Source organism: Salmo salar, chromosome ssa21 (assembly GCF_905237065.1).
Source record: "Salmo salar chromosome ssa21, Ssal_v3.1, whole genome shotgun sequence".
Lineage (NCBI taxonomy): Eukaryota > Metazoa > Chordata > Actinopteri > Salmoniformes > Salmonidae > Salmo > Salmo salar.
Window position 1 is genome coordinate 58822676 of NC_059462.1, and position 25820 is coordinate 58848495.

At 44.2% G+C, this 25820-nt stretch overlaps 1 protein-coding gene across 1 annotated transcript in view; it reads right to left on the bottom strand.

Moving 5' to 3' along the window:
• Window positions 1-25820, bottom strand: part of trpm2 (transient receptor potential cation channel, subfamily M, member 2) — a 72365-nt gene that overhangs the window by 16758 nt on the left and 29787 nt on the right. Inside the window, exons 7-20 of the mRNA XM_045704947.1 lie at window positions 25525-25725; window positions 25252-25354; window positions 22265-22386; window positions 19593-19955; window positions 17915-18082; window positions 17596-17728; window positions 15990-16135; window positions 15438-15550; window positions 14567-14671; window positions 13828-13909; window positions 13420-13569; window positions 12397-12515; window positions 11192-11324; window positions 508-679 (exon numbers count right to left, since the gene is read on the bottom strand). Coding sequence (XP_045560903.1) covers window positions 508-679; window positions 11192-11324; window positions 12397-12515; window positions 13420-13569; window positions 13828-13909; window positions 14567-14671; window positions 15438-15550; window positions 15990-16135; window positions 17596-17728; window positions 17915-18082; window positions 19593-19955; window positions 22265-22386; window positions 25252-25354; window positions 25525-25725 — 2110 coding nt within the window. The remainder of the gene's footprint in view (window positions 1-507; window positions 680-11191; window positions 11325-12396; window positions 12516-13419; window positions 13570-13827; window positions 13910-14566; window positions 14672-15437; window positions 15551-15989; window positions 16136-17595; window positions 17729-17914; window positions 18083-19592; window positions 19956-22264; window positions 22387-25251; window positions 25355-25524; window positions 25726-25820) is intronic.

The following is a 25820-nucleotide window of genomic DNA, read 5'->3' on the forward strand; positions in this document are numbered from 1 at the left end:
TCAAACAGGAACACAAACACATCTGGACCAGGCTACTCAAACAGGAACACAAACACATCTGGACCAGGCGACTCAGAAAGGAACACAAACACATCTGGACCAGGCTACTCAAACAGGACATAGTAAAAAAATTGAAAGACAGCTGCATTAGATGAGGTCGGTTCCTATTCATCTGCACATAATTTGACCATTTCTAGGGAGTTTTTCCTAGCCACCCCTCAGAGCCTGGTTCCTCTCTAGGTGTCTTTCTAGGTTCCTGCCTTTCTAGGGAGTTTTTCCTAGCCACCGTGCTTCTACAGCTGCATTGAGAGGAGGAGAGTGGAGTTTCTTCCTAGGTTCCTGCCTTCCTAGGGAGTTTTTCCTAGCCACCGTGCTTCTACACCTGCATTGCTTGCTGTTTGGGGTTTTAGGCTGGGTTTCTGTACAGCACTTTGTGACATCAGCTGATGTAAGAAGGGCTTTTATAAATACATTTGATTTGATTCATTGATTGATCAGTTGACTTACTGTCGATGTTAGAGGGCATATTCCCGAAGATGATAAGGTATGGTTCGTAGATGACGCCCCGGACGATCCAGTCCAGTCTGTCCTCGTTGTGGATGAGGATGCCCTGCTTAGCAACGCCGTATGCTACCACCCAGATACTCAGCAGGAACATGAAGAAGAACATGTCCAACATCTGGAGGAGAGGAGAGAGATAACAAGTAATTTAATACTACATGATGGTCCATAGCAGTCAACTTTAAGAGGGGGACCCCATGTAAATTCAAGTAAAGGAGCCGTAAATGTTGTTATTAAGGGCTGCATTCAGTACGTTTTTACATACTGGAATGTTCCAATTGAACGCAAATGGTGCTTTACTGAACGACCAGTTGAAAAAAAACGTGGAGTGGTTGTGTTGTACAGGAACGTTCTGTGGAACACGTGTTGTTCGCTACAAACCATTTAACAGCGTAGGAAACGTTCACGTGTACTGAACACACCTCTGCTGTCTCTCTCTCTCTCTCTCTGTTAAAACGTCCTGGTTTATGGCAGTCTATGGCAGGAGCGGCCAAAACAGATGTTTTTTTTATTGGCTGATCTCTCAGTCCATCACCATATTCTAGAACCTCCAACTCTTTGTGGATTTTCAAAGAACGACCAGCTCAAGTAATGGGCTAAACAAGGAAGTGGGTTCGGGAAATTAAAAAGTATGTATCTCAGAAAAAAAGTGTGTACATATGAACTTTACATGCCCAAACTCAGAATCATCTAGAAGATGACACTGCAGCCCCCGTCTTACATCCTCCGGACCTGTTGGTGAACGTACAGTCACTGGAGAATAAACTGGATGAACTCCGTTCGAGACTATCCTATCAACGGGACCTGAAGAACTGTAATATTCTATGTTTCTCTTGGCTAAACAAGGACATTGAAACGCTCGTCGTATGTGGTAGTTGAAGTGGACCAAGGCGCAGCGTGGCAAGTGTTCATGATTACTTTATTCATAAACACACTCAAACAAAAATAACGAAACCGCACATTTCCGTCAGGTACAGACACTAAACAGAAAACAACCTCCCACAAACACAGGAAGAAAACAGGCTGCCTAAGTATGATCTCCAATCAGAGACAACGATAAACTGCTGCCTCTGATTGGGAACCACACTGGCCCAAAAACATAGAAACAGAAAACATAGAGTTTCCCACCCGAGTCACACCCTGATCTAACCAAACATAGAGAATAATAAGGATCTCTACGGTGTGACAGACATGGATAATATCAGTGGTGGAAAAAGTACCCAACTGTCATACTTGAGTAAAACTAAATAAACCTTAATAGAAAATTACTAAAGTAAAAGTGAAATGCAACTTGAGTAAAAGTAATTGATTTTAAATATACTTAAGTATGAAAAGTAAATCGAATTGCTAAAATATGCTTAAGTATCAAAAGTAAAAGTATAAATAACTTCAAGTTATTTATTAAGCAAACCAGACGACACAATGTTTGTGTTTTTTAAATGTACGGATAGCCAGGGGGACACTCCAACACACAGAAATAATACATAGGAAGCTTTTGTGTTTAGTGATTCTGCCAGATCAGAGCCGGCGGAGATGTTCAAGGGATGTTCAATTGATAAGTACGTGAATTGGACCATTTTCCTTTCCTGCTAAGCATTCAAAATGTAACGAGTCCTTGTGGGTGTCAGGGAAAATGTAAGGAGTAAAAAGTACATTATTTTCTTTAGGAATGTAGTGAAGTAAAAGTTGTCAAAAATATAAATAGTCAAGTAAAGAACAGATACCCCAAAAAACTACATAATAAGTAGTACTTTAAAGAACTTTTACTTAAGTACTTTACACCACTGGATATTATATATATATATATCTCAAAGGTTTATCAATGCATTGTCCAGGCCGATTTCAAGAACTTTGAAAGTTTCTTCAAGTGCAGTCGCAAAAACCATCAAGCGCTATGATGAAACTGGCTCTCATGAGGACCGCCACAGGAAAGGAAGACCCAGAGTTCCCTCTGCTGCAGAGGATCAGTTCATTAGAGTTACCAGCCTCAGAAATTGCAGCCCAAATAAATGCTTCACAGAGTTCAAGTAACAGACACATCTCAACATCAACTGTTCAGAGGAGACTGCGTGAATCAGGCCTTCATGGTCGAATTGCTGCAAAGAAACCACTACTAAAGGCCACCAATAAGAAGAAGAGACTTGCTTGGGCCAAGAAACACGAGCAGTGGACATTAAACGGGTGGAAATCTGCCCTTTGGTCTGATGAGTCCAAATGTGAGATTTTTGGTTCCAAGCGCTGTGTCTTTGTGAGACGCAGAGTAGGTGAATGGATGATCTCTGCATGTGTGGTTCCCACCGTGAAGCATGGAGGAGGAGGTGTGATGGTGTAGAGGTGATTTGCTGGTGACACTGTCTGTGATTTATTTAGAATTCAAGGCATACTTAACCAGCATGGCTATCTCAGCATTCTGCAGCGATATGCCATCCCATCTGGTTTGCGCTTAGTGGGACTATCATTTGTTTTTCAACAGGACAATGACCTAACACACCTCCAGGCGGTGTAAGGGCTGTTTGACCAAGAAGGAGAGTGATGGAGTGCTGCATCAGATGACCTGGCCTCCACAATCACCTGACCTCAACCCAATTGAAATGGTTTGGGATGAGTTGGACCACAGAGTGAAGGAAAAGCAGCCAACAAGTGCTCAGCATATGTTGGAACTCCTTCAAGACTGTTGGAAAAGCGTTCCAGGTGAAGCTGGTTGAGAGAATGCCAAGAGTGTGCAAAGCTGTCATCAAGGCAAAGGGTGGCTACTTTGATGAATCTCAAATATAAAATATATTTTGATTTGTTTAACACTTTTTGGTTACTACATGATTCCATATGTGTTATTTCATAGTTTTGATGTCTTCACTATTATTCTACAATGTAGAAAATAGTACAAACAAAGAAAACACCCTTGAATGAGTAGGTGTGTCCAAACTTTTGACTGGTACTCTATATTTTATTTATTTGATTTCACCTTTATTTAACCAGGTAGGCTAGTTGAGAACAAATTCTAATTTACAACTGCGACCTGGCCAAGATAAAGCAAAGCAGTTCGACACAAACAACAACAGAGTTACACATGGAGTAAAACAAACATACAATCAATAATACAGTAGAAAAATCTATATACAGTGTGTGCAAATGAGGTAGGATAAGGGAGGTAAGGCAATAAATAGGCCATGGTGGCGAAGTAATTACAGTATAGCAATTAAACACTGGAATGGTAGATGTGCAGAAGATGAATGTTCAAGTAGAGATACTGGGGTGCAAAGGAGCAAGATAAATAAATACAGTATGGTCCTAAACACCTCCCTCTGCAACTGGATCCTGGACTTCCTGATGGGCCGCCCCCAGGTGGTAAGGGTAGGTAGCAACACATCTGCCACGCTGATCCTCAACACTGGAGCTCCTCAGGGGTGCGTGCTCAGTCCCCTCCTGTACTCCCTGTCCACCCACGACTGCACGGCCACGCACGACTCCAACACCATCATTAAGCTTGCAGACGACACAACAGTGGTAGGCCTGATCACCAACAACGACGAGACAGCCTATAGGGAGGAGGTCAGAGACCTGGCTGTGTGGTGCCAGGACAACAACCTCTCGCTCAACGTAACCAAGACTAAGGAGATGATTGTGGACTACAGGAAAAGGAGAACCGAGCACGCCCCTGTTCTCATCGACGGGGCTGTAGTGGAGCAGGTTGAGAGCTTTAAGTTCCTTGGTGTCCACATCAACAACAAACTATCATGGTCCAAACACACCAAGACAGTCGTGAAGAGGGCATGACAAAACCTATTCCCCCTCAGGAGACTGAAAAGATTTGGTATGGGTCCTCAGATCCTCAAAAGGTTCTACAGCTGCAACATCGAGAGCATCCTGACTGGTTGCATCACTGCCTGGTACGGCAATTGCTTGGCCTCCGACCGCAAGACACTACAGAGGGTAGTGCGAACGGCCCAGTACATCACTGGGGCTGAGCTGCCTGCCATCCAGGACCTCTATACCAGGCGGTGTCAGAGGAAGGCCCTAGAAATTGTAAAAAACCCCAGCCACCCCAGTCATATACTCTTCTCTCTACTACCGCATGGCAAGTGGTACCGGAGTGCCAAGTCTAGGACAAAAAGGCTTCTCAACAGTTTTTACCCCCAAGCCATAAGACTCCTGAATATGTAATCAAATGGCTAACCAGACTATCTGCATTGTGTCCCGCCCACCACCCCCTCTTTTACGCTGCTGCTACTCTCTGTTCATCATATATGCATAGTCACTTTAACCACATCTACATGTACATACTACCTCAATCAGCCCGACTAACCGGTGTCTGTATGTAGCCTCTCTACTGTATATAGCCTCTCTACTGTATATAGCCTCTCTACTGCATATAGCCTCTCTACTGCATATAGCCTCTCTACTGTATATAGCCTCGCTACTGTATATAGCCTCTCTACTGTATATAGCCTCTCTACTATATATAGCCTCGCTACTGCATATAGCCTCTCTACTGTATATAGCCTCTCTACTGTATATAGCCTCACTACTGTCTATAGCCTCTCTACTGTATATAGCCTCTCTACTGTATATAGCCTCTCTACTGTATATATCCTCTCTACTGTATATAGCCTCTCTACTGTATATAGCCTCTCTACTGTATATAGCCTCTCTACTGTATACAGCCTCTCTACTGTATATAGCCTCTCTACTGTATATAGCCTCTCTACAGTATATAGCCTCTCTACTGTATACAGCCTCTCTACTGTATATAGCCTCTCTACTGTATATAGCCTCTACTGTATATAGCCTCTACTGTATATAGCCTCTCTACTGTATATAGCCTCTCTACTGTATATAGCCTCTCTACTGTATATAGCCTCTCTACTGTATATAGCCTCTCTTCTGTATATAGCCTCTCTACTGTATATAGCCTCTCTACTGTATATAGCCTCTCTACTGTATGTAGCCTCTCTACTGTATATATCCTCTACTGTATATAGCCTCTCTACTGTATATAGCCTCTCTACTGTATATAGCCTCTCTACTGTATATAGCCTCTCTACTGTATATAGCCTCTCTACTGTATATAGCCTCTCTACTGTATGTAGCCTCTCTACTGTATATAGCCTCTCTACTGTATATATCCTGTCTTTTTACTGTTGTTTTATTTCTTTACTTACCTATTGTTCACCTAATACCTTTTTTGCACTGTTGGTTAGAGCCTGTAAGTAAACATTTCACTGTGAGGTCTACTACACCTGTTGTATTCAGCATTTCACTGTAAGGTCTACTACACCTGTTGTATTCAGCATTTCACTGTGAGGTCTACTACACCTGTTGTATTCAGCATTTCACTGTAAGGTCTACTACACCTGTTGTATTCAGCATTTCACTGTGAGGTCTACTACACCTGTTGTATTCAGCATTTCACTGTGAGGTCTACTACACCTGTTGTATTCAGCATTTCACTGTGAGGTCTACTACACCTGTTGTATTCAGCATTTCACTGTAAGGTCTACTACACCTGTTGTATTCAGCATTTCACTGTGAGGTCTACTACACCTGTTGTATTCAGCATTTCACTGTGAGGTCTACTACACCTGTTGTATTCAGCATTTCACTGTGAGGTCTACTACACCTGTTGTATTCAGCATTTCACTGTGAGGTCTACTACACCTGTTGTATTCAGCATTTCACTGTGAGGTCTACTACACCTGTTGTATTCAGCATTTCACTGTAAGGTCTACTACACCTGTTGTATTCAGCATTTCACTGTAAGGTCTACTACACCTGTTGTATTCAGCATTTCACTGTGAGGTCTACTACACCTGTTGTATTCAGCATTTCACTGTGAGGTCTACTACACCTGTTGTATTCAGCATTTCACTGTGAGGTCTACTACACCTGTTGTATTCAGCATTTCACTGTAAGGTCTACTACACCTGTTGTATTCAGCATTTCACTGTGAGGTCTACTACACCTGTTGTATTCAGCGTGACAAATAAACTTTGATTTGATGTTTTCAATTGTTTTGTAGATAAATATGCTCCCTTTAAAAAACGGAGAATAAAAAGATTGTCTTGCCCTTGGTTCATTCCATAGCTATTTGAAGTCTTAACAACAGAGATGCTGCCTGGGCCAAAGCTAGATTTACAGACTCGGGCCCAGACTGGCAGTCTTTCAGGAGGTTGAGAAATCTGTGTGTAAAACAAGTTAAAAAAGCTAAATCAGATTATTGCGTTAATACACTGTCTGAATGTACAGGGAACCCTGCTACCTTCTGGAAAGCTGTTAAATCACTGAAGGGTTGCATCTCCTCTTCTCTCCCACAATAAATTAATTTAGATTCTGGCCCAATTTCTGACAAAATTGATATCATTAATGCATATATTCACCATTTTATCTCTGCAGGCTTTATATTTGAATGTATTTCAAAGCCAGCTCTTGAAAAGAGTAGTTTGGCTATAGATGGTGAAAATCTATTGATTGATTCTGAAAAATGCTGGTCAGGAGTTTGTTTTTAGAAAATTCACTGATAAAGAAGTCCTGGGATGCTTTGTTAACATTAGACATTAATAAAATCCCCAGGGGCTGATCCTTTGGAGCCTGGTCTGCTGAAGTGTGCAGCACCCTTTATTGCTGGATCAGTAGCCCACATGTTATATTAACATTGTTATCAGGAAGGCATTCGACACTGTTGATCATTCTGTTTTGCTGAAGAAATTATCAAGAGTAGGCCTGGGATATACAGCCTGTTTATGGTTTCAAAACTATCTCAGCGACAGAACTCAGGCCATCTGGATAGATGGGGGTTAAATCTGAATTATCTCAGCGACAGAACTCAGGCCATCTGGATAGATGGGGTTAAATCTGAATTATCTCAGCGACAGAACTCAGGCCATGTGGATAGATGGGGTTAAATCTGAATTATCTCAGCGACAGAACTCAGGCCATCTGGATAGATGGGGTTAAATCTGAATTATCTCAGCGACAGAACTCAGGCCATCTGGATAAATGGGGTTAAATCTGAATTATCTCAGCGACAGAACTCAGGCCATCTGGATAGATGGGGGTTCAATCTGAATTATCTCAGCGACAGAACTCAGGCCATGTGGATAGATGGGGTTAAATCTGAATTATCTCAGCGACAGAACTCAGGCCATCTGGATAGATGGGGGTTGTAACACTCGTCGTTGAAGGGGGACCAAAACGCAGCGGGTAAAGTGCTCATCCTCTGATTTATTAAAGAAAACACTTAATCAATACAAACCAAACGATGAAAACAGTCCAGTAAGTTGCATAGACTATACCAGAAACAACCACCCACAAAACCCAGGGAAAACAAACACAACTAAATATGGCCTCCAATTAGAGACAACAACAACCAGCTGCCTCTAATTGGAGGTCATTGACAAAACTCACATAGAACTAGAAAAGCTAGATAAACATAGAAATAAGAAAACTAGAACCTAAACCCACAATACCCAACCACACAAAACAAACACCCCCTGCCACGCCCTGACCAACTACAATGACAAATAACCCCTTTTACTGGCCAGGACGTGACAGGGGTTAAATCAGAATTATCTTAGTGACAGAACTCAGGCCATCTGGATAGATGGGGTTAAATCTGAATTTCTTGAGATTCAAAAAAGTGTTCCTCAGGGTTCGATTTTGTGTCCATTATCGTTCACCTTGTATATTAATGACAGGAAACACTGTTAATACTTGTAACATCCCTCTCTATGCAGATGACACAGTTTAGTATTCCTGTGCCGCCTCAGTGCAGCAGGTCATTCGTGAACTTCAGCATGACCTTGATTCAATTCAGAAATCACTTACAGATCTTAAATTAGTGTAAATGTAAGTAAAACCAAGCTCATGCTGTTCTCTAGGTCATGAAATGTTGACGCTGAGGACCTGCATATCTGTGCTATACATGGAGCCCAATGTGAACTTGTTTCTCAGTATAAGAACCTGGGTGTCTGGACTGATGACAAGTTGTCCTTTGTAATGCATATAAAACATCTGACTAAAAAGCTAAGATTGTTTTTTTTTATATCGAAATAAATCATGCCTTATACCCTGACTACACCGCACGCGTCACGTGCGCGAGCGTTGCAAAATAAATTTAGAAATCTATGTTATTCAATTATTGCACCCACACTGCTCGCGCGCGTCAACGAGCGTCTGCTTTGCCAAGGGCTAAAATAGATGTCCTTTCTATTTCTGACGCAGATCGCGCTGCAAGTCCTGCCTCTCCCATCTCCTCATTGGTTTATAGAAGCAGGTACCCACATGCCGTCTCCTCATTGGTTATACCCATATGGGGGATTGAAAGATGAACTGTGTTGCCGGTCATCGTAGTAATACTATGAAAGTTTAGATGCCAATCCCCAATCCCCAATCAAGGACAAAGATGAAAAATCCTGGAAGGAGGAGACATGACTAGAAACGCTTCGGTTGACCGTTTTATGTGTGGATTAATTGTCGGAGTAGAGGACCTTGTGCATTTCAGGTAAAATAACAACCTAATGTTTATATCCCAGGACAAATTAGATAGCAACAGCAAGCTAGCTAAATAGGACAAATTAGATAGCAACAGCAAGCTAGCTAAATAGGACAAATTAGATAGCAAGCTAGCTAAATAGGACAAATTAGATAGCAACAGCAAGCTAGCTAAATAGGACAAATTAGATAGCAAGCTAGCTAAATAGGACAAATTAGATAGCAACAGCAAGCTAGCTAAATAGGACAAATTAGATAGCAACAGCAAGCTAGCTAAATAGGACAAATTAGCTAGCAAGTGCAAGCTAGCTAAATAGGACAAATTAGCTAGCAAGTGCAAGCTAGCTAAATAGGACAAATTAGCTAGCAAGTGCAAGCTAGCTAAATAGGACAAATTAGCTAGCAAGTGCAAGCTAGCTAAATAGGACAAATTAGCTAGCAAGTGCAAGCTAGCTAAATAGGACAAATTAGCTAGCAAGTGCAAGCTAGCTAAATAGGACAAATTAGCTAGCAAGTGCAAGCTAGCTAAATAGGACAAATTAGATAGCAAGTGCAAGCTAGCTAAATAGGACAAATTAGATAGCAACAGCAAGCTAGCTAAATAGGACAAATTAGATAGCAAGTGCAAGCTAGCTAAATAGGACAAATTAGCTAGCAAGTGCAAGCTAGCTAAATAGGACAAATTAGCTAGCAAGTGCAAGCTAGCTAAATAGGACAAATTAGCTAGCAAGTGCAAGCTAACTAGCTAAATTGCCATAAATGTTTAATGCTTTTCGACTTGTCCCCAAATTAATGTAATTGGTTCAGAGTTTGCTTTGATATTTTAACCTGCGTGTCGTGATCGTGTTTGGTGTGGGGGGGACAAAATAAATGTACGCACGATGGCGCATGATGGCGCACACGCGCAGCCGGTTTGGTTTCCGTGTTAGTATTAAAAATAGGAGAAAGATTGTTCAAATCACGCTTCTCCCTGTATTGGATTTTGGTGGTATTGTTTACATGCATTCAGCAACCTAAAACCCTTTGACGCAGTCTACCATTCAGCATTACGTTTTATCACAGGGGACAATTTTAGGACTCATCATTGTAGTCTGTATATAAATGTGGGATGGACCTTTCTGTCTGTAAGAAGAGAGCTTTCTTTTATTTATTTACAAAGCAACCTGACAGAAACTCCCTCTATATGTAACATCATTGATTAAGATAAGAATCCTAAATTACCAAACCCGTTCACAGGAATGGATAACACTAGAGATCCCTCCAGTCTCCACAGATTTGGGAAAATCGGTGTTTTGTTTTTTTGACCCAAATTTATGGAACAATCTGCAGAGTTCACTGCAGTTAGATGTGCTGGTGTCTCTCAGGCAGTTTAAATGCTTGATTGAGGACCTCTATGTAGTTTAATTTAATTGCTTTTATTAAATGTTTATTTTATATTATTAATTATTTTGTTATTGTGCATAATGTTATTGTTTTATCCATGTGTATGTTGTTTTAATATTCCGTTTTTATTGTAATGTGTACAGAGCTCTCTTGTAAAATAGTTTTTAATCTTAATGTGACTCCCTGTTTAATTTCAGAAGAAAAAAAATACAACAAAAAAATACTAAAACCCCCCCCACAAAAACCCCCCTGCTAACCTTATGCCGTAGCCTTAAACTAAGAACAAAAAGCTCTTTTTTTGGTTTTCATGAATTTTTAAGGAATAGCTGATTTTGACTTTGTGGCTGTGGTAACTATTTGAAAGGGCAGTGAATTCTCTGCTACTTGGAGAACTTGTAAACAAGCCTCCTTTGTGTTAGATGCAGATAGTTTTCACTTTGTGAAATTATTCTTAAAAACATGTATAAACAAGTACATCTTATTTAGTTGATAGACACTGTAGACTTTTTGTAATAATGACATAAAGTATCTTAGAACGTGTGTAATTGAAGTAAAGAGTAGTGATGCTGAGACTCGCAAGCTAGTTTATTCATTTCAATGCATTATGAACCATTTCATATATTCACATAACTTGTGTTAGCTTTATAAAGCCTAACGTAGTTTGTTGATATTCGACATTTTTACACGACTACAGTTAAGTGGCTCACAATAGTCTAGACACAATAACATGAAGTTAATCTGTATCAATCCACCCTCTTACCATTCTCCTGACGATGATGATCTTGGGGCCCAGAGTTTTACTGATGATGAAGATGGCCATGAGACGAAGACAGAAGATGATGAAGTCGATACACAGGATGACCTTCCCTGCGTAGAACAGCCTGGTGGTCAGTCTGCAAGTGAAATATACAGTAGATCGTATGAGATCATCTCTCGTGATAGACATTAACCTGTTGGGGATAGGGGGCAGTATTTGCACGGCCGGATAAAAAACATTAACGCTGGAATCATTAATGGTGAAACTGCCACGGCCATTTGCTGTGTTACATTTCTACTGCGCGAACTACAGCATATGAAGCTGTTTCCCCACAGCGCAGTCCAGCTTTAACGCTAACTAGCGTTCCCTACAGCGGAGTCTATCTTTAACGCTAACTAGCGTTCCCTACAGCGGAGTCTATCTTTAACGCTAACTAGCGTTCCCTACAGCGGAGTCTATCTTTAACGCTAACTAGCGTTCCCTACAGCGGAGTCCATCTTTAACGCTAACTAGCGTTCCCCACAGCGCAGTCCAGGTAGCCATCTTTAACGCTAACTAGCGTTCCCTACAGCGGAGTCCATCTTTAACGTTAGCTAGCGTTCCCTACAGCAGAGTCCATATTTAACGCTAACTGGCGTTCCCTACAGCAGAGTCTATCTTTAACGCTAACTAGCGTTCCCTACAGCGGAGTCCATCTTTAACGTTAGCTAGCGTTCCCTACAGCGGAGTCCATATTTAACGCTAACTGGCATTCCCTACAGCAGAGTCTATCTTTAACGCTAACTAGCGTTCCCTACAGCGGAGTCCATCTTTAACGTTAGCTAGCGTTCCCTACAGCGGAGTCCATATTTAACGCTAACTAGCGTTCCCTACAGCAGAGTCCATATTTAACGCTAACTAGCGTTCCCTACAGCGGAGTCCATCTTTAACGCTAGCTAGCGTTCCCTACAGCGGAGTCCATATTTAACGCTAGCTAGCGTTCCCTACAGCAGAGTCCATATTTAACGCTAACTGGCGTTCCCTACAGCGGAGTCCATCTTTAACGTTAGCTAGCGTTCCCTACAGCAGAGTCTATCTTTAACGCTAACTAGCGTTCCCTACAGCAGAGTCCATATTTAACGCTAACTAGCGTTCCCTACAGCGGAGTCTATCTTTAACGCTAGCGAGCGTGAGAGGAAGAAGAAAATGAGGAAGAGGAGGCAGCTCACCTGAAGGCCAGGCCGATGATGAACAGCAGGATGGACAGAAAGTCTAGAATGTTCCACATGTCATTAATGTACATATCAGCCTTCTTACGGAACCCAAACCCATCTGGGTCATGGAACAGCTGAGGGCAAAAACACACACATAGTTAATACTGTAGACACATCCATCTTACATTTACATTTAAGTCATTTAGCAGACGCTCTTATCCAGAGCGACTTACAGATTGGTGCATTCACCTTATAATATCCAGTGGAACAACCACTTTACAATAGTGCATCTAAATCTTTTAGGGGAGGGGGGGGGGGGGTTAGAAGGATTACTTTATCCTATCCTAGGTATTCCTTAAAGAGGTGGGGTTTCAGGTGTCTCCGGAAGGTGGTGATTGACTCCGCTGTCCTGGCGTCGTGAGGGAGCTTGTTCCACCATTGGGGTGCCAGAGCAGCGAACAGTTTTGACTGGGCTGAGCGGGAACTGTGCTTCCTCAGAGGTAGGGAGGCGAGCAGGCCAGAGGTGGATGAACGCAGTGCCCTTGTTTGGATGTAGGGCCTGATCAGAGCCTGAAGGTACGGAGGTGCCGTTCCCCTCACAGCTCCGTAGGCAAGCACCATGGTCTTGTAGCGGATGCGAGCTTCAACTGGAAGCCAGTGGAGAGAGCGGAGGAGCGGGGTGACGTGAGAGAACTTGGGAAGGTTGAACACCAGACGGGCTGCGGCGTTCTGGATGAGTTGTAGGGGTTTAATGGCACAGGCAGGGAGCCCAGCCAACAGCGAGTTGCAGTAATCCAGACGGGAGATGACAAGTGCCTGGATTAGGACCTGCGCCGCCTCCTGTGTGAGGCAGGGTCGTACTCTGCGAATGTTGTAGAGCATGAACCTACAGGATCGGGTCACCGCCTCTTCTAACGTCATACTCGTTTGGCCAATCTATTTTGACTTTAAGTAGAATAGGATGTGTGTGTGTATGTGTGTGTGTGTGTGTGTGTGTGTGTGTGTGTGTGTGTGTGTGCACAGGACAAGGTGTCTCACCTGTCGGACCTCCTCACAGACCAATGAGATGAGCCAGACATAGAGAAGCCCCTCCCTCCAGGAGGGCGTGGCCTGGAAGTCGATCATCAGCACCACAGAGAACAGCAGCAGGAAGCTGAAGTAGGACAAAATGTTCCAGTAGAACTTCACCTGTATGGGGAGAGGTCAACAGAGGTTAGGGGTCAGGTAAGGGTTAACAGCAACAGTTGAACTTTACCTGGGGAGAGATCAACATAGGTTAGTGGTGAGGGGTCAGGTAAGGGTTAAAAACAACAGCAGAACTTCCCCTGGGGAGAGGTCAACAGAGATCAAGGGTGAGGGGTCGGGTAAGGGTTAAAAACAACAGCAGAACTTCCCCTGGGGAGAGGTCAACAGAGATCAAGGGTGAGGGGTCGGGTAAGGGTTTACCTGAGGAGAGGTGAAGAGGCTGACCAGCCGGGTGGAGACTGTCAACGGCTTCAGACCCAGATGGATCCTGGCAGGGAGGTCACTGAGGGGGCAGACGGCAAGGGTGAGAGGTCAGGAGGGAGGTGTCAGCTAAGTGTTTATAGCTGCAGAATGTAAATCAATGCATCAGAAATGTCACCCTTTGTCCTTCTAGTGCACTACTTTCATAGGGAATAGGGGGCCATCTGGGACAGACTCTCAGTCTACTTTTATAGGGAATAGGGGGACATCTGGGACAGACTCTCAGTCTACTTTTATAGGGAATTGGGGGACATCTGGGACAGACTCTCAGTCTACTTTTATAGGGAATAGGGGGCCATCTGGGACAGACTCTCAGTCTACTTTTATAGGGAATAGGGGGCCATCTGGGACACACCCTCAGTCTACTTTTATAGGGAATAGGGGGCCATCTGGGACACACCTTCAGTCTACTTTTATAGGGGGACATCTGGGACACACCCTCAGTCTACTTTCATAGGGAATAGGGGGCCATCTGGGACAGACTCTCAGTCTACTTTTATAGGGGGACATCTGGGACACACCCTCAGTCTACTTTCATAGGGAATAGGGGGCCATCTGGGACACACCCTCAGTCTACTTTCATAGGGAATAGGGGGCCATCTGGGACACACCCTCAGTCTACTTTCATAGGGAATAGGGGGCCATCTGGGACAGACTCTCAGTGTATAATCAGACTCACTGAACAGGAGGCTTCCTCCTGGTGCAGGCCTGGCTTCCTGTTAATGACTCCATGGTGAGCAGCTCAGCGCTCCTCTCTGACTCTCTCTGGATGGACTCATCACGCCTGGGGGATTAGAGAGGATATTACTCATCCAGACCCAGAACATGTTTAGTCAATTATACATCCAGTTAGATTCACTTCCCTGAGTGAGCAAGATGGCAGTTCAGTCTTCTACCATTGGGTGTTGCTGCCACCACGTGGTGAGCATGAGGTTTTACGACATTCTCTCTCCTCACCCAGACTCTGTCCTCCTATATCTGGTAAACCACTACATTGTTACAGAACTGTGGCCAGCAGTACCTACTTGAATCCCAGGAAGCCAGTGTAGATGAGCAGGAAGAACAGTACAGAGCAGCACCCTTCACAGAAGGGTTAGGGGACAGAGTTAGGGGTTAGAGGCTGGGGTTAGGGGACAGGGTTAGGGGTTAGGGGACAGAGTTAGGGTTTAGAGGCCGGGGTTAGGGGACAGGGTTAGGGATTAGGGGCTGGGGTTAGGGGACAGGGTTAGGGGTTAGGGGACAGAGTTAGGGGTTAGAGGCCGGGGTTAGGGGACAGAGTTAGGGGTTAGGGGCCGGGGTTAGGGGCTGGGGTTAGGGGACAGGGTTAGGGGTTAGGGGCTGGGGTTAGGGGACAGGGTTAGGGGACAGGGTTAGGGGTTAGGGGCTGGGGTTAGGGGCTGGGGATAGGGGACAGGGTTAGGGGTTAGGGGCTGGGGATAGGGGACAGGGTTAGGGGTTAGGGGCTGGGGTTAGGGGACAGGGTTAGGGGTTAGGGGCCAGGGATAGAGGTTAGGGCTTAGGGGCAAGGTTAGGGATCAGAGGTTAGTTACCTGAATCCCAGGAAGCCAGTGTAAATGAGAGGGAAGAACAGCATACATAGCAGCACCCTCCACAGAGGATTGTCCGCCGCCAGCTCCCCACACCAGATCTGGGTCAGGAGAGCCTGGGGGAAACAGAACGGAAGACTCAGAACCAGATCTGGATTAGGAGAGCCTAGGGGGAGACAGAACGGAAGACTCGGGACATGATCTGGATCAGGAGAGCTAGGGGGAGACAGAACAGATGACTCAGGACATGATCTGGATCAGGAGAGCTAGGGGGAGACAGAACAGATGACTCAGGACCAGATCTGGGTCAGGAGAGCCTAGGGGGAGACAGAACGGAAGACTCAGGACCAATCACAGACACAGTGCTACACAACACACATAAGGGAACACCTGCTTTAGAAACAGTTTAATCCACTACTACTCCACTAGATCTCACAAGAACAAAGGCAGTGTAAGGAAAATATTTGCCAGAAGTGTGATTAATTAAATACAATTCAAAAGGGTAGTGATAATATAACTGGAGTTACCTGAACCCCAGAATGACCTTTGACCTACCTGAACCCCAGAGTGAGCAACAAAGCTCTTGTCATCAGCCTCCAGAGCCAGCCTCAGACAAGTGGTTTGACCCCAGGATGAAGAGACCCGGATTAGCAGCCTCTGGGCACGCTCCTCATCACAGCAGTGGCACTCACTGAACACACCTGAGACGACAACACACACACACACACACACACACACACACACACACACACACACACACACACACTGAACACACACTGAACACACCTGACAGACAGGACAAGAACACTCACTGAACACACCTAAGAGAGACAGGACTTGGTCACTCAGTCTCACCACAAGATAACAGGACTGACAGATGGGAGACTAATTTGTAAAATAACAAAGTCTGCTCATTAATTTCCAGTGCTTGACTTGGACTGAAATAGATGTCAGTACTAATTTTTGGTGCCGGTACAATTTATATTCAGGTGCAGGGCCCGGTTGCATAAAACATCTTAAGTTTCCCTTCAGAGTTTACCTTAAGGAATACATTTCCCTTAAATAAGGGAATTGTTTAAGGGTGTTGCATAGAGCCCCCCAAAACATTTCTTTGGGTAAGGGCATAATTTAAGGGGTTTTATGGACGTTTTTTCTGAGTTTTAATTGAACATGTGAATTGTTTTGATAAAAAATGTACTGAAGAAACTTACTGTAACCTGGGATACAGAACGTATGAAATGTTTGACTGTTTGTAAATAATTAGTCAAATAGAGAAAGAAACATTTATTTGAAGGGTTTTAATGACCTCTGACCTCTGTCCTGACTTTCTAGTGTGGTTTGATCACCCTCACTGCAAAGCTGAGAGACTGAGAGACATCGGATGATGATTTGAAGCTCATCTGTAATACTGATTTAAAGCTCATTTGTAATACTGATCATTTCTGAGAAGTTTATAATTAATAGTTATATGTGTGATTCGGACCACGAGAAGGATAGACCTGTCTCTTAGTTTATTTTTCTATTCCTTGAATCAAGTTATGGGTACCATTTTATTTCTTTATGGAGTTATTAATAAGGACAGCATGTCTTAGTGTGTAGGCTACTGTACCGATGGTTAATAAGGACAGCATGTATTAGTGTGTAGGCTACTGTACCGATGGTTAATAAGGACAGTATGTCTTAGTGTGTAGGCTACTGTACTGATGGTTAATAAGGACAGTATGTCTTAGTGTGTAGGCTACTGTACCGATGGTTAATAAGGACAGTATGTCTTAGTGTGTAGGCTACTGTACCGATGGTTAATAAGGACAGTATGTCTTAGTGTGTAGGCTACTGTACCGATGGTTAATAAGGACAGCATGTATTAGTGTGTAGGCTACTGTACTGATGGTTAATAAGGACAGCATGTATTAGTGTGTAGGCTACTGTACCGATGGTTAATAAGGACAGCATGTATTAGTGTGTAGGCTACTGTACCGATGGTTAATAAGGACAGCATGTCTTAGTGTGTAGGCTACTGTACCGATGGTTAATAAGGACAGCATGTATTAGTGTGTAGGCTACTGTACCGATGGTTAATAAGGACAGTATGTCTTAGTGTGTAGGCTACTGTACCGATGGTTAATAAGGACAGCATGTATTAGTGTGTAGGCTACTGTACCGATGGCTTGTCTCTCATAATGTTTGGCCAGTTCTCTCATCTCCTCCGCCTCATCCTCCTCTTCCGCTCCTTCCTCAGCCAGCTTCTTCAGGATCTTACTAGCGGCCAGAGCCGCAGACATGCAGTCCCGGGACTGCACACAACAAACAAACATGTTAAGAGTAATAATGTTATTTTTCATTCTCTAATCATATATTCTTATTTAGTCTGTTTCAAGCATTTTGCTTTAACTGCAGAATTAATACTTTGGGATAACTAGATAACCACACCAGACAGTCAGTTCTATATTTAGACTGCCCTGCACTGGTTCCTAACCTACCTGCTCCCAGGCGATCTCAGCCAGCTCTTTCTTGTTCTGCAGGATGGCCCAGAGGAAAAGGTCTCCGCCTGGGTCTCTGAAAGTCTCCTCTCCCCTTCCTGTATCTCTCCCTGGTCCTCTGTCTGGATCTGGCGAGGCCTGGAGCTCCAGCTGCTCTTTGGGTGGCAGCTAGCACAGAACAGATCGGTGGGTCAGTGGGAGCTAACCAACCAGATTCAATGTTAGCTAGCTAACATTAGGCTCTCTAACTAGCAAAACAAACGGTTCTGGGATACTAATAATAACATCATACACTTAACGTTAGCTAGGGAGCCAGCCAGGTAACGTTAGCTAGGGAGCCAGCCAGCTAATGTTAGCTAGGGAGCCAGCCAGGTAATGTTAGCTAGAGAGCCAGCCAGCTAATGTTAGCTAGGGAGCCAGCCAGGTAACGTTAGCTAGCTAGCTAACAGTACGCTTTAGCTTGAAATGAAACCACTTTGTCAAAATTATAAACGTGTAATATCTGAAAATGTAACTAGCTAATGCTAGACTATCTTACCCGTATACATCATCATCATGCATGATGGACGCGTCTCCCTGTCAGGAATGCCATGCCACGGTTGTCCTTAGTTTGAAGATGTAATCCAGAGACAGGTGTTTTCTCCATCTCTTTAGCTATCATACTATCATCCGCGCTTCTACACCTGCATTGCTTGCTGTTTGGGGTTTTAGGCTGTGTTTCTGTACAGCACTTTGAGATATCAGCTGATGTAAGAAGGGCTATATAAATACATTTTATTTGATTTTGATTTGATACTCTAATTCCACTGATTTCAAAACTCGATCCTCCAGAAAGTGGAGAGCAACACTTATGCAGCTCCACTACACATTTTAAAAAGCCACGTTCGACAGGATTACCAACACAGACTGACCAGCTCAAATAGACAGAAGCCTTCTATATGGCAGACCAATCAGAACTCTTCTCTCGGCATGACCAGCCCACTCATTATCTCAGCCAATCATGGCTAGTGGGAACGTTGTTGCCTTTTCTGTGGCTAAACCAACTAGGCTCATAATTTAACACTGTTATTCCTATTTACAGATGGCATACAAGTTTGTTATTATTAAGGCACATGAAAGTTCACATGTTCCAGAAGGCATTTCTGCCAAAAAACGCATTTTGATGAAAAATAAATAAAACATTTCAAACGGCTCTCTTGTGAAGTCGTGACTTGCGACATACGCCTAGTTTCCTGAATCGGGTCACATATAGTCTCTATAAGGTATATCTAGCTGGCAGCTACAGAAACCAGAGTCATATAGTCTCTATAAGGTATATCTAGCTGGCAGCTACAGAAACCAGAGTCATATAGTCTCTATAAGGTATATCTATATCTAGCTGGCAACTACAGAAACCAGAGTCATATAGTCTCTATAAGGTATATCTAGCTGGCAGCTACAGAAACCAGAGACATATAGTTTCTATAAGGTATATCTATATCTAGCTGGCAGCTACAGAAACCAGAGACATATAGTTTCTATATAGTATATATATATCTAGCTGGCAGCTACAGAAACCAGAGTCATATAGTCTCTATAAGGTATATATATCTCTAGCTGGCAGCTACTGACCACGATATTATGACACAACACCAGATCCACTGCTTCTGTGACCATGGCGATGCTGTCTGATACTCACTGTGACAGCGACATCCTCCTTGGGGTACCTGGTGGAGTGCAGGCCAGGCAGGGGGTAGAGTGGCTGGGTGAAACTGCCCAGTAGGTGGCGTATTTCATCCGAGACGTGACTGAGAGAGATGGTCCTCGCTGCGGCGCCCCGGGGACTCAGGTTCTGACTCCGTCGACTCTTCTCGGGCTGGATGCGCTTGGCCAGGCGGCGCAGGAAGAAGCAGGAAGTGGGCAGTTGGGTGTAGAGGTCACACAGAGTGGTCTGGTCCCCCAGGAACTCTCTCAGACACACTCCGTTCTCCAGGAGCAGCCGGACAAACTGGGGTTTGTGGCCCACCAGGGCTGAGAACATGGCCTGATGCAGGTCACTGGACTGGACAGGAGGACAGGGATTTCTTCAATATGATAATAATACTGGAATCTTGGAATTACCTTTTAAAATATTAATTTTTTTCTATAAACATTGACCTTGTACCGTAATACCCTGTATATAGCCTCCACATTGACTCTGTACCGGTACCCCCTGTATATAGCCTCCACATTGACTCTGTACCGGTACCCCTGTATATAGCCTCCACATTGACTCTGTACCGGTACCCCCTGTATATAGCCTCCACATTGACTCTGTACCGGTACCCCCTGTATATAGCCTCCACATTGACTCTGTACCGGTACCCCCTGTATATAGCCTCCACATTGACTCTGTACCGGTACACCCTGTATATAGCCTCCACATTGACTCTGTTCCGGTACCCCCTGTATATAGCCTCCACATTGACTCTGTACCGGTACCCCCTGTATATAGCCTCCACATTAACTCTGTACTGGTACCCCCTGTATATAGTCTCCACATTAACTCTGTACTGGTACCCCCTGTATATAGCCTCCACATTGACTCTGTACCGTAACACCCTGTATATAGCCTCCACATTGACTCTGTACCGGTACGCCCCGTATATAGCCTCCACATTGACTCTGTACCGGTACCCCCTGTATATAGCCTCCACATTGACTCTGTACCGGTACCCCCTGTATATAGCCTCCACATTGACTCTGTACCGGTACCCCCTGTATATAGCCTCCACATTGACTCTGTACCGGTACCCCCTGTATATAGCCTCCACATTGACTCTGTACCGGTACCCCCTGTATATAGCCTCCACATTGACTCTGTACCGGTACACCCTGTATATAGCCTCCACATTGACTCTGTACCGTAATACCCTGTATATAGCCTCCACATTGACTCTGTACCGGTACCCCCTGTATATAGCCTCCACATTGACTCTGTACCAGTACCCCCTGTATATAGCCTCCACATTGACTCTGTACCGGTACCCCCTGTATATAGCCTGCACATTGACTCTGTACCGGTACCCCCTGTATATAGCCTCCACATTGACTCTGTACCGTAACACCTTGTATATAGTCTCCACATTGACTCTGTACCGTAATACCCTGTATATAGCCTCCACATTGACTCTGTACCGGTACCCCCTGTATATAGCCTCCACATTGACTCTGTACCGGTACCCCCTGTATATAGCCTCCACATTGACTCTGTACCGGTACCCCCTGTATATAGCCTCCACATTGACTCTGTACCATAATACCCTGTATATAGCCTCCACATTGACTCTGTACCAGTACCCCCTGTATATAGCCTCCACATTGACTCTGTACCGGTACCCCCTGTATATAGCCTCCACATTGACTCTGTACCATAATACCCTGTATATAGCCTCCACACTGACTCTGTACCGTAATACCCTGTATATAGCCCCACTATTGTTATTTACTGCTGCTCTTTAATTATATGTTATTCTTATCTCTTACTTTTTTTGGGGGGGGGGGTATTTTCTTAAAACTGCATTGTTGGTTAAGTGACACAAAGAGATCCCACCATGTCGAATGACCTAATGACCTGTCAGCATTTATACAATTGTACTGAAACGTCCTATTTCCATCACAGCTGTCGTGATTTTATTCATTATGACTTTACTCGCATAAAAACTGTGTATCTAATGGGGTTTTTTTTCTTCTTTTGATCAAATTATGCCCCACTTTCGTGGTATCCAATTGTGTAGTTATGACCTTCTCTCATTGCGGCGACTCCCCAAAGGGCTTGGAAGAGCCTCACTGCTTCTTTTACACACTGCTCTGCCCGAAGGTTAGCCGAACCAATGTGCTGGAGGGGACACCGAACACCTCACTAACCTACCCAGCTTGCGGGTTGTAACATCCCGGCCATAGAGAGGTTTTTTTTTTTGTTCTTTATTTTGGTTAGGCCAGGGTGTTTACATTGGGTGGGCGTTCTATGTTCATTTTTCTATGTTGGTTTGTTTCATTGATTTTGGCCGTGTGTGGCTTCCAATCAGGCACAGCTGTAGAGTGTTGTTGCTGATTGGGGAGTCACACATAAGGAGCATGTTTTTCCTTTGGGTTTTCGTGGGGATTGTTTCTGTTTAGTGTTTTGCACCTGACAGGACTGTTTTGGCTGTTCGGTTTTCTCGTTTTGTTTTTGTATATTGTGTTCTTTCTGTTATTAAATTCAATGATGAACACTAACTCCGCTGCGCCTTGGTCTACTCTCTCTCACGACAGCCATTACACAGGTGTCTGGTCCGCCATGAGGATTCAACAGAGCGTGATGAGACAAGGAATCCCCTCCGCCGGTCCTACCTTCCACTGGCTATCCTCAGTGAAGATGTCCGTCTTAGCGATGTCCACTCTGTTCCAGGCTACGGCTAGCTCCAGTTGTCTCTCCCAGCGCTCCATCCCAACACACTCACTGCTCCTGTTGGCTGGGAGGGGAGGAAGAGGAGAGAGAGAGAGAGAGAGAGAGAGATAAATAAACCTGGATTAAAACGGCGTGTTTCTCTAACCTCTAGGCCTTTACTACAAAGGCAGCCAGTTGCTGATCAGATTGCGTATGCATTTAAAAATTGATATGGAAACCATTCTTCCAATGTGGAATTTATAAAGTGACTCACTCTGCATCATTTAGCAGTAATGCCCATGCTTAGAGCTGAATATGGGACAGCCTGGTAATATGGGACAGCCTGGTAATATGGGACAGCCTGCATTAGCCTGGTAATATGGGACAGCCTGGTAATATGGGACAGCCTGGTAATATGGGACAGCCTGGTAATATGGGACAGCCTGCATTAGCCTGGTAATATGGGACAGCCTGGTAATATGGGACAGCCTGGTAATATGGGACAGCCTGCATTAGCCTGGTAATATGGGACAGCCTGGTAATATGGGACAGCCTGCATTAGCCTGGTAATATGGGACAGCCTGCATTAGTCTGGTAATATGGGACAGCCTGGTAATATGGGACAGCCTGCATTAGCCTGGTAATATGGGACAGCCTGGTAATATGGGACAGCCTGGTAATATGGGACAGCCTGCATTAGCCTGGTAATATGGGACAGCCTGCATTAGTCTGGTAATATGGGACAGCCTGGTAATATGGGACAGCCTGCATTAGCCTGGTAATATGGGACAGCCTGGTAATATGGGACAGCCTGGTAATATGGGACAGCCTGCATTAGCCTGGTAATATGGGATAGCCTGCATTAGCCTGGTAATATGGGACAGCCTGGTAATATGGGACAGCCTGCATTAGCCTGGTAATATGGGACAGCCTGGTAATATGGGACAGCCTGGTAATATGGGACAGTCTGGTAATATGGGACAGCCTGCATTACCCTGGTAATATGGGACAGTCTGGTAATATGGGACAGCCTGCATTACCCTGGTAATATGGGACAGCCTGGTAATATGGGACAGCCTGGTAATATGGGACAGCCTGCATTAGCCTGGTAATATGGGACAGCCTGGTAATATGGGACAGCCTGCATTAGCCTGGTAATATGGGACAGCCTGGTAATATGGGACAGCCTGCATTAGCCTGGTAATATGGGACAGCCTGCATTACCTTGGTAATATGGGACAGCCTGGTAATATGGGACAGCCTGGTAATATGGGACAGCAGCATGCATCAGAATGTCCAGACGAGGCTCTCAGATTCTTCTAGATGATAATCAATGAGACTATTTACGTCTCAGTCTGAGAGACATGCTAAACTCAAATCATCTACTTCAGGAAGTGTCAAGAAGAGTAAGGTTTCAACATTAACACACTGTCTGGAAACCAAGCGGACAATGTGCTGCTCAGGTACTTAGCATTAGTAATGTTACTCAGGTACTCAGCATTAGTAATGTTACTCAGGTACTCAGCATTAGTAGTAATGTTACTCAGGTACTCAGCATTAGTACTGTTACTCAGGTACTTAGCATTAGTAATGTTACTCAGGTACTCAGCATTAGTAATGTTACTCAGGTACTCAGCATTAGTAATGTTACTTACTCAGGTACTCAGCATTAGTAATGTTACTCAGGTACTCAGCATTAGTAGTAATGTTACTCAGGTACTCAGCATTAGTAATGTTACTTACTCAGGTACTCAGCATTAGTAATGTTACTCAGGTGCTCAGCATTAGTAATGTTACTCAGGTACTCAGCATTAGTAATGTTACTCAGGTGCTCAGCATTAGTAATGTTACTCAGGTACTCAGCATTAGTAATGTTACTCAGGTACTCAGCATTAGTAATGTTACTCAGGTACTCAGCATTAGTAGTAATGTTACTCGGGTACTCAGCATTAGTAATGTTACTCAGGTACTCAGCATTAGTAATGTTACTCAGGTGCTCAGCATTAGTAATGTTACTCAGGTACTCAGCAGAAGAACCTGTTATTCTGAGGTACTCAGCATTAGTAATGTTACTCAGGTACTCAGCATTAGTAATGTTACTCAGGTGCTCAGCATTAGTAATGTTACTCAGGTACTCAGCATTAGTAATGTTACTCAGGTGCTCAGCAGAAGAACCTGTTATTCGGAGGTACTCAGCATTAGTAATGTTACTCAGGTGCTCAGCATTAGTAATGTTACTCAGGTACTCAGCATTAGTAATGTTACTCAGGTGCTCAGCATTAGTAATGTTACTCAGGTACTCAGCATTAGTAATGTTACTCAGGTGCTCAGCATTAGTAATGTTACTCAGGTACTCAGCATTAGTAATGTTACTCAGGTACTCAGCAGAAGAACCTGTTATTCTGAGGTACTCAGCATCAGTAATGTTACTCAGGTACTCAGCATTAGTAGTAATGTTACTCAGGTACTCAGCATTAGTAGTAATGTTACTCAGGTACTCAGCATTAGTAATGTTACTCAGGTACTCAGCATTAGTAATGTTACTCAGGTGCTCAGCATTAGTAATGTTACTCAGGTACTCAGCATTAGTAATGTTACTCAGGTGCTCAGCAGAAGAACCTGTTATCCTGAGGTACTCAGCATTAGTAATGTTACTCAGGTGCTCAGCAGAAGAACCTGTTATTCTGAGGTGCTCAGCATTAGTAATGTTACTCAGGTGGTCAGCAGAAGAACCTGTTATCCTGAGGTACTCAGCATTAGTAATGTTACTCAGGTACTCAGCAGAAGAACCTGTTATTCTGAGGTACTCAGCATTAGTAATGTTACTCAGGTACTCAGCATTAGTAATGTTACTCAGGTGCTCAGCAGAAGAACCTGTTATTATGAGGTGCTCAGCATTAGTAATGTTACTCAGGTACTCAGCAGAAGAACCTGTTATCCTGGTAGTTACCTTTGAGCAGCGCCTGGAGGATAGCCACATCAACGTCACCATGGTTGTCTTCACTCATACGGAACACTGTCAGTAGCTGAGGCGTCCTGATGATGTCCTGAATCTGGAATAAAGGACTGAAACTCAGCTACAGTATAAAGTATTGACTTTATTAACAAGAAGCTCCACGTATTTACTAATCTTGTGAAACCAGAATGACCGCTGGAGCTCACGTTTTCTAGAACGTGAGCTCAGCAAGATCAGGCTGGTTTAACGAGGCCGTGTACGTGTTACCTTCTTGGTCCATTCTATGATCTCGAGCTCTGTGAAGGAGTCGTACTCCGGTCCGAAGAACCGTTTCATTAGCTGGTGGATGACAGACAGGGTAACCTTGGTAACGGGGAGACCAGCCACATGGGCGACGACGTCCGCAAGTCTCCCTGACCCCTCCAGGACGACACAGGGAGTCCTGTTCCGCATGGCACCGTAGATGGTCTGAGGTGGGGGGATGCGTGAGAAGAGAGGTCAGGGGTCACACTGCACAAGACCATCCAGGACTGACCCAGTGCACAAGACCATCCAGGACTGAC